The sequence below is a fragment of the Cryptosporidium bovis genome (genome assembly GCF_009768925.1).
Source record: "Cryptosporidium bovis isolate 45015 chromosome Unknown contig_9, whole genome shotgun sequence".
In the NCBI taxonomy this organism is placed as follows: domain Eukaryota; phylum Apicomplexa; class Conoidasida; order Eucoccidiorida; family Cryptosporidiidae; genus Cryptosporidium; species Cryptosporidium bovis.
The window spans coordinates 122,919-137,639 of NW_027125021.1; the positions used below are offsets into that span (position 1 = coordinate 122,919).

The 14,721-nt window shown below is 34.6% G+C and overlaps 8 protein-coding genes across 8 annotated transcripts; 4 read left to right on the forward strand and 4 right to left on the reverse strand.

Moving 5' to 3' along the window:
• Positions 1-862: 862 nt before the first annotated feature.
• On the reverse strand, positions 863-2,860 carry FG379_003687 (uncharacterized protein; the record flags this gene model as incomplete). The annotated part of the gene is made up of 1 exon (XM_067329315.1): positions 863-2,860. One exon carries the CDS (start codon positions 2,858-2,860, stop codon positions 863-865), a length of 1,998 nt encoding a protein of 665 aa, XP_067184000.1.
• A 301-nt stretch (positions 2,861-3,161) lies between these two features.
• FG379_003688 (leucyl-tRNA synthetase) lies at positions 3,162-3,848 on the reverse strand (the record flags this gene model as incomplete). The annotated part of the gene is made up of 1 exon (XM_067329316.1): positions 3,162-3,848. The coding sequence occupies one exon, from the start codon at positions 3,846-3,848 to the stop codon at positions 3,162-3,164; it is 687 nt and encodes a 228-aa protein (XP_067184001.1).
• A 334-nt stretch (positions 3,849-4,182) lies between these two features.
• Positions 4,183-4,926, forward strand: FG379_003689 (uncharacterized protein; the record flags this gene model as incomplete). Its single annotated transcript, XM_067329317.1, has 1 exon — positions 4,183-4,926. The coding sequence occupies one exon, from the start codon at positions 4,183-4,185 to the stop codon at positions 4,924-4,926; it is 744 nt and encodes a 247-aa protein (XP_067184002.1).
• A 240-nt stretch (positions 4,927-5,166) lies between these two features.
• FG379_003690 (uncharacterized protein) lies at positions 5,167-6,534 on the reverse strand (the record flags this gene model as incomplete). Its single annotated transcript, XM_067329318.1, has 1 exon — positions 5,167-6,534. One exon carries the CDS (start codon positions 6,532-6,534, stop codon positions 5,167-5,169), a length of 1,368 nt encoding a protein of 455 aa, XP_067184003.1.
• Positions 6,535-7,316: 782 nt separating this feature from the next.
• Positions 7,317-8,399, forward strand: FG379_003691 (uncharacterized protein; the record flags this gene model as incomplete). Its single annotated transcript, XM_067329319.1, has 1 exon — positions 7,317-8,399. The coding sequence occupies one exon, from the start codon at positions 7,317-7,319 to the stop codon at positions 8,397-8,399; it is 1,083 nt and encodes a 360-aa protein (XP_067184004.1).
• An 806-nt stretch (positions 8,400-9,205) lies between these two features.
• FG379_003692 (uncharacterized protein) lies at positions 9,206-11,350 on the forward strand (the record flags this gene model as incomplete). The annotated part of the gene is made up of 1 exon (XM_067329320.1): positions 9,206-11,350. The coding sequence occupies one exon, from the start codon at positions 9,206-9,208 to the stop codon at positions 11,348-11,350; it is 2,145 nt and encodes a 714-aa protein (XP_067184005.1).
• A 958-nt stretch (positions 11,351-12,308) lies between these two features.
• FG379_003693 (thioredoxin domain containing) lies at positions 12,309-12,881 on the forward strand (the record flags this gene model as incomplete). The annotated part of the gene is made up of 1 exon (XM_067329321.1): positions 12,309-12,881. One exon carries the CDS (start codon positions 12,309-12,311, stop codon positions 12,879-12,881), a length of 573 nt encoding a protein of 190 aa, XP_067184006.1.
• Positions 12,882-13,020: 139 nt separating this feature from the next.
• Positions 13,021-14,475, reverse strand: FG379_003694 (reptin52 reptin like TIP49 family AAA+ ATpase; the record flags this gene model as incomplete). Its single annotated transcript, XM_067329322.1, has 1 exon — positions 13,021-14,475. The coding sequence occupies one exon, from the start codon at positions 14,473-14,475 to the stop codon at positions 13,021-13,023; it is 1,455 nt and encodes a 484-aa protein (XP_067184007.1).
• Positions 14,476-14,721: the final 246 nt, after the last annotated feature.

The following is a 14,721-nucleotide window of genomic DNA, read 5'->3' on the forward strand; positions in this document are numbered from 1 at the left end:
TAATAGTTAAATTTTCAATTCCAATTGATTTTGAAATAAAATACATATGAGTCTTGAACAATTCGTGTTCATCAAAAGGCAGACTAACGTTAAATGCCAAATCATTGTCTTTAAATTCACTTGCCTTTAGAGAGATAAACGAAAGTACGTTCTTAAGCATAATTTTGTCCATCTTCTCTATATTAGGAGTTTTCCTGAGCTGATTTATGTAGTCTTTTGGAAGTATTCCTCCATTCTCATTCACTATTTTTTGCACCTGCTCCAAGCCTTGGACTTGCCAATCTTGGTATTCATTTGAGGCATAAATTACTGCCGACTTGGGCTTTGCTTTTCCACCAATAGTGACGGAGTTATTGTTTCTGGATCCTTTCTTACCATTACTACTGCTCCATTTATCCATTGACTTTCTAAAGTCCTCAATTGATTTAAATAGTAAATTCAACATCTTAATGTGCACATTTGAATATTTGTACTTGTTACTATTACTAAAGTCCGGCCACGTTGTGTTCACTACAAAGTCTTTGTTACCAAGTATGCATCTCCATATATACTCGCACGTATGTGGTGCTATTGGGGTCAGTATCTTAACTTGCGTCTCTAAAATATAGGAATCAATTAGTTAAAAACGTGATTTGTTTCATTGCTATATTAGGTACTTATGTAGGTATAGAAATACATGCATGACATATGTGCATGCATATATACAGCACTAGTGTTAATACATGTTTAATATGTGGGAATAAATGCGACAGCCGGGACAAACAAGAGAAATTCCGGCTTTTTCTTGCTATTCATAGTCAGTTTTCTCCCGGAGATAATCCATATAACAATAGTTCCAGAGGTAAACTCGAAATGTTACTCTTCAGGATGTGTTATTTGGAATTAGAACGAGAGGTTTCACATTTGATATTCTCTTTAAATATAACAAATATGCAGTATTAAACTCGAATTCATAGTGCATGCATACATAGTACCAGTAATGATAATAATAATAGAACTTACCGATAAGTAATCCGAGTACGTTTGAATTCATAAACATATCATTTGAATTGCATAAAAGTCTGTATTGGTCTCTCCTGAGTTGGAACTCAAAAAGAGAGTATTTAAGGGCGTCTCTGTAAGAGAAATTTTTGTAGGCATTAAAGGCTTCATTCGAGAGTCTAATTATTTCGCTTGTGAATATCTCGTCTATTTTCGAAAATGAATCTACACATGACGGATTGCTACTCAAAAAGTTAATAAGTTCGGTATTAGAAGATTCATTCTGTCCGCCTCGGAGTTTACTCGAGTTTTCAACGTAAAACTGAGATAACTGGACCAATGAGTAAAGCCTCATGATTCCAGAGTTTGCCAGATCTCTACAAAAATTAGCGTCGTCAATCGTATCACCAGCATCTGCCAAGGCAATTCTACACGCATCTGATGTATATTCTTGAATTCCGTCTTCCAGAGTGATCCAGTTTCCAAGGGATTTACTCATTTTCATAGAGTCTATCATAACATGTCCGTTACAATAGAAACCACGTGGCCAATACTGACTCTGGTTTTCCCAAATTGCTGTATGGTTGTAAAGACACATAGTCAAGTGATTAAAAATAAGATCTTTACCAGATACTCTGCAGTCAATTGGGTAAAAGTATGAGAATTCCCTTCTCATCTCATTGAGGCAATCTATGTCAATATTCCTAGTTAAGTTTTCAGAAGGAGTATCGGATATGCAAAATATATAATCATAAAAATCGTCATTTATATACTCAACAGGTATGTCAAATATTCCTTTTTTACTTCCTTTCAAGTCGGAATGAAGATAGTGACAAATTGTGTAATATGCCATATAAATTGTTGAATCTGAAAGAGATTCAATCAAGACCTTTTGATTGTTCTCACTATCCCATGGTAAATATGTTCCAAGACCATAAGAGCGTGAACATGCCCACTCTTTCAGCCAATTTATAACTTCCAATAGTGAACTTCTAACTTGTGGGTAGTAAGTTTCAAAGCTTTTTTCATTATTAACCCAGTTATAAACTTGTTTTCTCCATTTATCTTCACCATACTCAAGATACCATTGCTTGCACAAAGCTATTATGCAATATTCTCCTGTTCTGCTTATGACTGTATTCTCTGGTTCGAGATAGTTAAGTGCAGTCTCTTCTTTAATAAGTTGTTTTTTGCACTTATCCTTAACATCAATAATCTTCATTCCTTTGTACTCTCCTGTTATCATAACACCATCATAGAATCCCTTTTTGTATATTTCGTCTTTTGCTTGTTTTAGTTTGGCCGAGTCGTTTTGGCTCTGTATTTTGTATTTCTCGTATGCCATTATTCCAGCAGAAGTTCCGAACTCTGGAGTGTCTATTATAGGAACTGGTTCCAATAGCCACTCCTCTTTAATATTGTATTTTTCCCTAATTCCAGCTTTCGTTTTAATATCGTTCCATGCTGCATAATCATCAGGGGAATCAGAAGGTACGGATGTAACCACTCCCGTACCCTTATCCATTGATATTGAAAACATAGGTAAAGCGTGTATTTTTGGATAAACTGATCTCGGAGCTATCAAAGACACTCCTATTAGATTCTCACCACTTATTTTTCCGAAAGATATTATCTCTGGAAGACTGCCATTTTTATTGACAAGAGGAACTATTCCCTGATAGGCCATATTGTAAGCACTTCTAGATGAACAAACAAATACTGAATTACAATACAAGGCTGCTTCCTCTTTGCTGTTGTACAATTTCCTCAATATACCATCCGAACTGTCATATGTATTTCTATCTAGTGGTCTGTCAAATGCCAAAACCAAATCGTACTCTCCTGTAGGCAATACCCAACAATTGGTTTGCCCGTACATTGTCTCAGGTCTTAGTGTTGCACATACAAAATACAATTCTTTGTTTCCAATCAAAACCCTAATGCAATCGGGAATTTCTACTGCCTTTAGCTTGATTAGAGTGTATTCCTGTGGGCCAACACCCTCTCCCGAGGATCTGTCATGGTCAGCACATGGTTGATTCTCTATTCTGCTAAACACTGCAGGCCTTAGTCCGTATCTTATCTTGTCTCTCTTAAACTAAAAAAAATCATGGAGTTATTATTTAAGAAAATGAATTTTGGCAAACAGTGAAATTGATCTTTCAGCACTGCTGCCATATCTATTCACTTATCATTGTTAAACCTACCTTCAAAGTTCTAAATTGCCATTTAATAAAGCTATCATAATATGGATTAATGTCAGTTGTAATAAACGATCTTCTCCAGTCAACAGCAGCTCCAAAGTTTTTTAAATCCTGCATGGCCAGAGGTGGGAAATACTCTGTCCAATAAATAGGGTCTGTGAATCTTGCTATCTCTTCCTCTGGAATTCCCATCGATTTCAAAATATCGCTCTGTTTTTTCATTCCTCCGGTTTTGGCTACTACCTTACTTTTTAGCTCATGGTTACTTGAAACGTTATTATCTTCTCTGCTAATCCCAGGACAATCTGAGCTCAATTCCATCTTCAACTTATCTGCACTCGCGCATATAGGCATCCCTGTACAATGAAAGCCAAATGGGAACAATACATTCTTTTTGTTCATTCTCTGAAATCTGGCTTGAAAGTCTGCCTTTGTGAATGTAAATGCGTGACCCAAGTGCAGTCTCCCGTTCATATAAGGGTATGGAAAAGTTATCATATACTTTTCACGTTTATCATCTACATTCGTTTCGTATACTTTATTGCTGTACCATAGTTCTTGTATCTCGTTTTGAATCGAAAGCAACATGTCTCTTCTCTGTCTCGAACCTCTGGTTTCTGCTTCTTCACAAGAAGTTGTCGCATTGGTGTTTTTTCCACTCATTATTCAATACAAATCCACTTTTTAAAGGTAAAAAAACAAATGTGGAGACAAATTTACCAAAGAATCTTCAAATTTAACGGAAATGTTGTCTAGTATTTCTGTATCAAGGAACAAAACAAATAATTCAGCAGTGTATAAAAGCAATAGTACTTTCTTCTTGCTGCTAAACCAACTTCAATTTTGAATACCTCTTCTTGACAATTTGTTTGCCAAACTAAAAAATGGCCTTTGCCGCCTAAAGTATTTCATCACATGCTAACTTTTACTATTGGCTATGTAATAGAACTCAAATGGAGTAGATGAGGTGCGGAGAAAGGACAAATTGGTCGATAACATGTCTGGAAACAATATAATTGAGAACTACAATGCTGTGAGATTGGGAATAAAAGATTTGAGCTTAAATTCTGAAAGTGTTCCAGAATTACTCGTGGTCAGTAAGTACCAGAGTGTGGAGGACATAAGATTATTACATGAGTACACCGGTCACACTGATTTTGGTGAGAATTACGTGCAGGAGTTGCTGTACAAGTCGGAAAAACTTCCTAGAACTATAAGGTGGCACTTCATAGGTAGCTTGCAGAGCAATAAGGCTAAAGCTTTACTTTCTATTCCAAATTTGGAGGTGTTTGAAACGCTTGATTCTGTAAAAACGGCAGAATTGTTAAATAAATTGTGCTATGGAAGAGAGAAACCATTAAAAGTGATGATCCAAATTAAAACCTCCAACGAAGATACTAAGAGTGGTATAGGCGTTTCGAGTGTACCTGAGTTATTTGAGTTCGTAATGTCGGAATGTAAGAACCTTTCATTCTACGGTTTAATGACAATGGGAAACAGTGATCCAGAATTGACCTCCAACTTTAATTGTTTTGAGATAATGCTTAAATTGAAGGAAAAGATAACTCGGTTGTACTTGGAAAGATATTCTAACAATCTGTCGTTTAACTGCAAACTAAGTATGGGTACTAGCAGAGACATGGATATTGCCATAAAGAACAAGAGCAATCAAATCAGAATAGGTACTGCCATATTCGGGAAGGAGAGAAAGACAGTTAAAGCTACTAGAGGCGAAGAATAATATTAAGATTTGTTTGTTTAATTATGTAAAAAAACAATGAATAAACACAGAAAATTGAAAAGAATAATTATATACGTGAATTTCTTTTTTACTTTCAAATAAAGAAACATCAAATTAACTGTTTATGAGAATATTTTATTCATTTTTACATTATTCCCTCTGTTTTTCGTTTAAAAGAAACAAGAAAAAAATTAGACAATATATAGATATTCAGATGAAAATAAGTAAAAAGTTGATGTCTTAACCTTCATTATTATTGTTATTAGAATCATCAACTACCATATTGCTATCATCAATACCCTCAGAAATGCCATCATTTATTTTATCCAAACCAAAAATTTCACTTTCTCTATTAAGCAATGAATCAATGCCTTTGCTTCCTCTTAAGTTGCAGAATTGATTCTCAATAGCCTTACACAATATTGAAATACTCGAATCCGGTTTGTTATATAAGTAACAGTTTTTAAATATTTGCTCGATATCAGATACAACATCCCTACACAGTTCATACTCGCCGTTTCTTAATTTTTTTCTAATCAGACTGAAATCCATGGGTTTACTAACAATTTTATAGTAATCCGAACAGTTCCAAGCTTTTTCATCAACAGGTTTGTCGAATATCCAAGCTCCTTCTTGTTTTCTGAGATCTTCTACACATTCACTTATAACTTTATACCACGATGCTCTAAATGGGTCTATATTCGGTTTCAAATAGGATACAGGAGAATCCTTTGACCATACCGCTATATTAGGAAACATTCTTTCAAATTCCTCTATTTTAACCTTTGGAGCAAAGTACCACTTGCCATCACTACCTTTAACCTGAAGTCTGTAGCATTGTCTTATCTCAGAGTCCTTAATTATATTACCTTCCACCATAGACGAGTTGCATAACGCGGACCCTCCACTTTCTGCCTTGCCATCTATATAACCACTTCTCAGATTATCAGCATTGTTTAAACCACCTGTTACAGAACTTCCAGCAGGCACAGACACCCTACTCTTTAGCAATCCTGCAAGTTGCTTGTGCCCGCTTTTCATTGCGTATGAATGTGCTGCTTGACGATTTTTGTCCTTAATACTTGGATCTGCGCCATTTTCCAACAGCAATATACATGTCTGAGATCTTCCATCTCTTGCTGCATAAAATAGTGCTGTTTGGCCTACATTATCTGACATATTTGGATTTGCTCCTTTATCCAATAACAAACGAACAGTTTCAAATCTTCCATCTCTAGCTGCGTAAAATAATGCTGTTTGGTTAACTCTATCTGTATGATTAACATCGCAGCCGTTGTTTATCAAATACTCCGCTGTTTTGATGTTGCCATCTCTTGATGCAAAAAAAAGCGCAGTTTGTAAACTTATATCTGTCGACTTGACGTCCAGTTCCGGACACTTTTCTAGTATTTTTTTACATATTTCCAATGCTTCGTCGTCATTTGTTCTTTGTGCTGCATAAAATAAAACATTAGCATTCGTTATTGGACATAAATTTGAAATATCCTTAGGGTCCAACTCATCTATCAACTTCAGTGTCGCATCCAACTTATCTCTTCTTATAGATTCTACCAGTCTGCTTTTCTCAAATGACTCCGGCTCATTCATTTGGCAAATAAACTAATAATTCGTCGCTAGAGGAATTGTATTTGCTTTTTGCGTCACACCTTTTTACTATTTCCTCGCGATTTTTCTTTTATAAATTTTATCTTCTGATTTTCTTCCTGTGCCACTTGTTGTCCATAATTCAACTCTAACTCTCCGAAGTAAAGGGAGCGCCGGCGCTACCTCACTTTTTTACCCACACCTTAATACCGCCTCTGATGCATGCTTGTATAAAGCATGCAATGGAAAAAAAAACTAAAACAAATACAGAATTTGTAACGCAAGGACAGATAATTTTAAGTTAAAAGACGTGTATTTAACAACTTATATGCACAAAATTGTGCCACGAATTGCTTCTCGTGGTTTCTCTCATTAGTGACTGATATCTACCCGAATACAAGCTATTTCTGAGATAGAAGCTTGAAATACTCTAGAAGAAACACTGATAAATAGGCAATAGTCGTAAAGATATCACAAAAAGATATTAGGATACAACTTCGGGAGGGTTCTTTATATCAACTGCAGCTGAGCAAAAGGTGAGATAGAAGTGCAAGTAAAATTGTTAGCAATGGATAATGGTAAGGTTAAATAAATTTTTGCATAGTGACAATAATATTTCGAAAATGAATTTCAGATTCGAAGGGCCTTCAACTACCTCCAAACATTTCACTCGTTCCACCTGAGATTCCGAGTAAATTAATGGCTCAGGGCGTTTATCAAGTAAGTTATTTCATTTTTTGTACTGCGTCAAGGGCGTTTTACATAGCTTCGGTAAAACGCCTAATATGAATGCAATGAAGTCAAATATTTTTGTTTTACTTTACAAAACAATAACTATTTTAACACAGGAAAGAGTTGTGGAGAAACCTAAAGTGATAAACGAGGAAGAAATAGTGGAGATAGAGACAATAGAATACAGAGAGAAGCTCGTAGAGGTGCCTGAAATAGTATATAAGGAGAATATAGTAAAAGTTCCGAAACTAGAAATACAAGAGAGAATCATAGAAGTTCCTAAAGTGAATGAAGAAGAGAAAATAGTGTACGTTCCAGAGATAAGATATGTGGATAAATATATAGAAAAAACAGAAAGAGTGTTGAAGGAAAAAACTGTATTTGTCCCAAGGATAGAAGTACAGGAAAGAGTGGTGGAAGTTCCTAAAATAGTAATAGAGGAAAAAATAGTTGAAGTACCGCAAATACAATATAAGGAGGTAGTGTTGGAAAAAATAGTCGAGATACCACAAATACAAGAGGAAATAGTCTGGAAGGACGTAGTCGTGCCAAACTACCAACCTAGATACGTAGAAGTTGAGAAAATAGTGGAAGTCCCTGTAGTTCAGACAATAGAAAAGCTGGTTCATGCGACTGTTCCTGAATATAAAGCAATAATGAAAGACATAGACACACCAATGATTGATGTTAAAGTTGTGAATAAGGATTGTATATTGGAAAAATTAAAGCATGTTCCAATTCCCATAGATAAATACCAGGAGGTTCAAGTGCCAAAATATGTATTAAAAACTGTCGAGGTCCCTGTTCCTGTGCCCGTTGAAAAAATCATAGAAGAAGAGGTTCCAGTTCCAATATCTGTTGAAAAGGTTGTGCATGTGCCTAAAATTATACAAAGACACGTTCCACGAACATTTAACGTACCTATACCTGTTTATTCAGACGCTCTCATTGAATCAAGAGTCGGTTTGATGCCGTATCAGGCGTTTTTGTCAATAAATAATTCAGATGAAAAGCAGCATCAGAGCAGTCAACATGTTGACTTACCATCTAACAGCCTGAACATTGAGGTGAAGTCAAGCGTTTCTGTATTTAACGGTCACACTAATAACCAGAATGGTGAACACTTAATAAATTAGGCTACATTATTTAGAATAATGGTCCTGTGTATTTTCACACAAAGTGTGAGAGAGTTTGCTTGAATTCATAGTGGAACGGCAAATAAAAGGAGCATCAATTGTTTATTTATATTTCATTCGTACTGCTTTATTTAAATTAATAATTCTAACTTATTTGTACCGTTAAATATGCGTATTTCAAATAATTTCCATGCATTTTAGTGTAATTTCTTGGCGCTCAGAGATATTTTCATATATGTATTTTTATTTCTGATAAATAGGAAAATTTAACATGTGTAGATTTTGATAACAAATTGCCTTTGAATTGATCAAATCCGCTCCAAACGTTAATAAGTTTATTTTCAATTGATATAATGGTATATTATAAGTTCTGTAGACAGTAGTTTGTGATTATTTCATCGTAATAGTTTTCAAAGGTTTATTTTAAATCGTATTTCATTAAAAAGAGGTTTAGCAGGACGGAACAATAAATGCAAGTCCACAGAATCATTTTCAACAAATAGCAACAGAAAGGGTGAATGGGGATTTAACATCGGGACTGGTTATTGTGAAGGCATTGGAAAGTTTTTTTTACTAAAATAAGTCAAAATATTTGTGAAAGTTGGTATGTTCTGTTTGATCAATGAAAAGCTTAAAAAATTTGGTATAAACGATTCGTAACTTGTGCAATAATTGGAATGACTAGTTTCGTTTTTTTATATACAAGTTGAAAAGACAATAGTTTATTTATTATTGACTTTTGCAGCGTAACACCACTAAACAGCCGTAACAGGGTTTAACATAGTTATTGCGAGAACGTAACAAACATGAAAAGGCTATTTAGCAACAAAAAAAAGTTTTTGAGTCTTCTTGGAAGAAAAAGACTCGAAGTGGAAAATAAGAATTTCAAAGAAGAAACTAATTTAAGGGAGAAAGAGAACGATTTGGGAACGAGGGGAGTTAGTGAGTATATATGGTTTGAAAATTTGGATACATGTATAGACACTAATCCGAACAGTGTGATTAATGGTGTAAATATTAAGGACGATTTTTCAGAGGGCAGGAAAGACGATGCTGTTAACGAGAATCAAATAAGCGATGATGGTAGGTGCGGCGGAAGTGAGAAAGAACCTGAATACACTAATTTTAAACACACACAAGATGATAGTTCAGTGGAGAACGAGGATAATGAGGACGAGTCAAATAAAAATTTATTTCCATTGTTGTTTTCCCTGAGTAATACAGTAGGTAAAGACGATAACAGCGAATTAAAATTGAACACAAAAAATGAATGTTTAACGGAGATTGATAATACAAAAATACAGAATTGCATTATTAAAACAATAGAAAACATTATTAAGTTATTGGAAATGCTGAAAGTTGTAGTTGAGAATGAGACACCAACAGTGTCTTCATTGGAGGAGACGCAATTGGAATATAGTAATAGTGAAAAAATAAGAGAGTATTTCGAGGAAATAGGGAATGATGCTGATAAAAAAATAGATTATATTGAAAAAGTATCAAAGAATGTAGTACTAAATATAAAGGAAATGATATCTGGCGAATTATTGTTAGGAGCAAATAGTGCAAAACAGGAATTGTTGTATAATTTGGAACTATTGAGTAAGCTGTACATAGAATGTAGTCAAAAATTAATTTCTGATTCAATACTGGGTTTGATTAGTGATATAAACAATGACAAGGAGATAATGATACTAACGTTTAAGATAAACCAGGTTAAATCAGCATTAAAGTACTTCAACATATTGAATAGATTTCAAGAATTTAATTATGGATATTTGTACAGAAACAGTGGAAATAGTTGTAGTAACACAAACAACAATAGAAACGAAAGATTTAGTGTATCATATAACAACAATTCTTTGTTGAAAAATAGAATATTCAACAAAGTATCTAGGTGGCACAAGCAATCTTCTCTTGAAAAATTGGATGCAAATGGTTTAAATTTAGATAAAGAATGCCATTTAAAAAATGAGTCAAACAATAGTGCTGGTCACGGAAGTCACAGTATTATTCATAATATCATTCACCATACCCATCATCACCATGGCCATGGCAGTAGAGCTGTAGCTAAATCTAATAACACATTTTCATCGGAACAACAGGGTGTACAATCACTTTCACCAATAGATGCGAGAGACAATGTTGCTTGGTTGGTCAGTGATACTTTTAGACTTGAAAATGAAAATAGATTTGTAGAACCTGATAAAAACGTCCTTGCAACAGAAACAGGAAGCGATTTAACTGAAGCAGCTAATGAAGAGTGGAACGTGGAGAGTTCAAAGGGGATATCTATATCATACAAAATAGATTCAATACAAAATGGCCAAATATCTATAAATGTGATAATAAAAAGTGATATTAGATGCAAGTTAATATACTTAATTTCAATACTAAATGAAGTTGAATTGTCACATATGTGGGCTCCTTATATGACGAGTTCAAAGTGTATTTACAATTTAAGTCGTGTAAGTAAGTTGGTGCAACAAATATACGAATTACCGTGGCCAATCGGCCAAAGAGAGAATATAATGTATTGCTTTGGAATAGACGCCTTAAAGGAAAAGGACTGTGTGATTATATCTTGTGGAGATCCTCAGAGTTTAGACGGTAAGTTTTTCGGTATTGAAATACCTGAACCACCACCTAAAATTCAAAGAGAGAAGTGCAATTATTTATTATTTATATTAACGCCTTCTGCTGAGGATAGAGAACTAATTACTGTGGAAATGTATTCCAGTTTTTACGTTTCAAAATATGTGCCTGCAAAATTGACTACATTTTTAATTAAAAGGATGACGAGGAAAATGTATACAGATATCGCTAATTTGGCATCTAACTTCAACAACACTGAGTTTGAGACTGCCTATAACAATAATATACAACTTTATTCGTGGTTGGAGAAAAAACTTTTGCAGTTTTACGAATCAAAGCAAAAAAGGGACTCTTGAGTATATATATGGGAATACGTGATGATTATCTAATTCCCTGTGCACTAAACGGTGTTTAGATTATAAATAGAATGAAAGAAGAGTGTTTATGTAAAATGAAAGCAACAAGTGGACAGGCGGAAACAATGAATTCTAGAGTGAAGAGTATGTGTTGGAAATGTATTTGCAAAACACTTTCACTGGCATTTAAACATATGAATGAAGCGTAAATTTGAGTGAAGAATATGTGTTGGTATTGAAGCTTTACTTCGTTATCTGCACTTTGAATATCCGGCAAACCAATACTGCTTCAACAACGCAACTGCTTTTATTTCTAGTTTAATAGGTAAATTACATAATACCACTCTTTCACAAATATATGTGACATGTATAAATTACCATAAATACAGATTACATAGCTACTGTGGTATTTTACACTACACATTACTACATGCAAAATTAACGCATGCATATATTGCTGTAATATTATCATTTGTGTATGTTTTATTATTGCCGGTTCTCTAAAATTCGAGGGTAGGTTACATGTTAATTCCTCGAGTTTAACTTGTTCTCCACTAAAAATTCCGAATTCTCATTTGAGATGACAATTCTTTTTTCTAAAAATGACACTGTATAAACAGTTAATTTGTTTAGTTTTCAGTAGGACTAATTAAGGCCTAGTGCGGAAACACAAGTGTAGACGGATAATTTAGGGATGGATTTGTGTATTTGCAATGGAAGTTAAATCTAAAGTTATATATATGAAAAAAGACAACGTAATACAAAATTGTTGGCATTTGTGTAAAAGGTAGGAAAAAGCGAGTTGGCGGAATAATGATGCTCAAAGATACCAAATAGATTTAAATAAATAAACAGTTTTTCTAAATATATTCATATTAATTGTATGTTCAGTGCAGTAAAAACTGAAATTACTTTCGATAAGAGAATATAGGTAACAATTTTTTGAGTGATACAGACTATGGTGATTTGCCTAGGCCCGTTTTGCATCCCAATTTGGAATTTATTATTTTTAATACTGGGATTACTGGGACCAGTTTACAATTTTTTTTCCGGTAATAATTCAAGCAGAAACAAGGAGAGAATCTCTGAAGAGAAAGGCAAGATAAAGACTAGTTTAGATGACAAAAGCAGGAATAATAATGAAAATTTAATAAGAGAATGCATAAATAACTGTGAAATATACGAACTTAGCGACGAAAATGACTGGGAATTGTGCAAAAAGATAGGAAAAGATCTAAACTTGCCGATTGTATTGGACTTTTATGCAGATTGGTGCGGACCATGCAAAAGGATATCTCCTAAATACAGTCAACTATGCAAAAAATATAAAGGAATTTTTTTAAAGGCAAATTGCGACAATCTAGGTAAGTTTTCTAGTGAAATGGATGTAACTAGTCTCCCTACGTTTTACACTTGGACTTTATCTAGTGAGAATGAGTGTTACAGCTTGTTGAATACACTTAAAATGGCGGATTCCGATTTTCTCGAAAAACTCTTAGTTAACAGCAATTTTAGTCCAATTGATGGTTAATCATCTTCTAAGTTGGTAAAAGTCGGCGTTTTAATAACAATGTGCCTCCAAAACACCTTTGCTTTTTCTGGAACAATTTATGCCGTTTTTACTTTTTAATGCTCCTCAAATCTCTGGAAAAATAAAAAGGAATAAGCACTTAAATTACGTTCATTGATTCGGAATTTGAGCTCTCATTTCGAATCTCAGTAGCATTTAAGGAGTTGCCTTCACTTTGTTTAGCACCGCTGTCATCTCCATTGTGTATTTCCGAAAACAAATACTCCTGTTGATAATCAATTAAATACTGGGTACTTCTTTTAACATCTATAAACAATGTATATGCCTTCTTGACATCGTCTATTCCTATTTCACTTTTTTTTTTTCTTAAAGCTAAAACATGCGAAACAGTAAGTAGGTGAAGTGAATATCTTAAACTTGTGTCCATTGCAATTCTAGTTAGTATTTGAAATGCCTGGTCTGAGAGTTTTAGATCCTCCTCCGAGGCTCTTTCTTGGATAATCTTGTTCACATCCTCTTCGCTATATGGAACGGTTGGTATTATCAAGCATCTATCTAAAAGGTCAATTGGAATTCCATGTGGTGATTTATAGTCAGTTCCTCTAATTTTAGTTATTCCCCTATTTGAGGCCATTATAAGTATTGGACTATTCTCGTCTTCCAATGCTCTGTTCAAAAAACTAAAACACTCAACATCTAGCATATGGACTTCATCTATAAATAGTACACCATGAACTACTTCTGCTCTGTTTTCCTCCTTCCATTCCAATACTTTCTCGTCAATCTGAGCCCTAACTTCTGGTTTGATCTCACCGGTATCTCCCGCAAATAATGCCAAAAAACCTTGACTCCTGCTATTTATCACATCTATATCGTGCAAAGTCACACTATGTACAACTTCTCGCCTTTTTTGAAGTTCGCCTTCTGGACAGGAAACAAATTTAGTTTGTGATCCAACTGCATCGTAATCTCTTGAACGTGTAAATGATCGCCCAAGTTTTGTTATTTTTCCACTGCTTTTGTCTATAGATATGACGTCACCTGCCACAATATTTTCTGCCTGCAATGCATCTATCATTTTACTTCCTATATCATAGACAGTCTCCATATCAGTGCTTCTAAGTGACATTCTTCCCACCTTCACTCCTGTTGTATTGGAACGATCTATTTCAAGCTCGGCCACTTCACCCTCAATTACATCAACTTCTTCCTTTATTCTAATACCTATAGACCTCCTAAGTGCTTGCTTCAAGGCTTCTGTTTTATTCATTTCCAGAGAAAACACCTCGGAGGCGGAAATGTGAGTAAATGGTGTATCCGACCCTATTGCCTTAGCTATTGCCATTGCTATTGCGGTTTTTCCTGTCCCTGGTTGTCCTGAGAGCAATATTGCTCTTCCTGCTATTTTACCCTGTTTTATCATTTTCACTATTATACCAGCTGCTCTTCTAGCCATAACTTGACCTATCATACCCTCAGAGGAGTACCTGGCATCCAATGCATTGTTGAGTCCCAGCCCTCTTATGTGAGAGTGTGCTCCTATTCTTTCTAATCTTTGAAACTCCTTTATTTCTGATATCTTACCGTCCAACATCGTTTGTTTAGCAAACCTCCTTCTTACTATACTTTTGCACTAAATTACTCTTCCGGTACTCTCCTATATCCTATCTACCTGATCTTTGTGAGTTTGGGAACAAGTAATAACTTCGAACTATTATTGCGTCTTTTCCTCTTTTCAAGGCTGAATTTATCACTTTTGCCCTTTTAGTATTTTTGCCTTCACAGAAATCGGCGCCAAACAAAGTTGCTAATTAAAATATGACATTACGATTGAATGAGC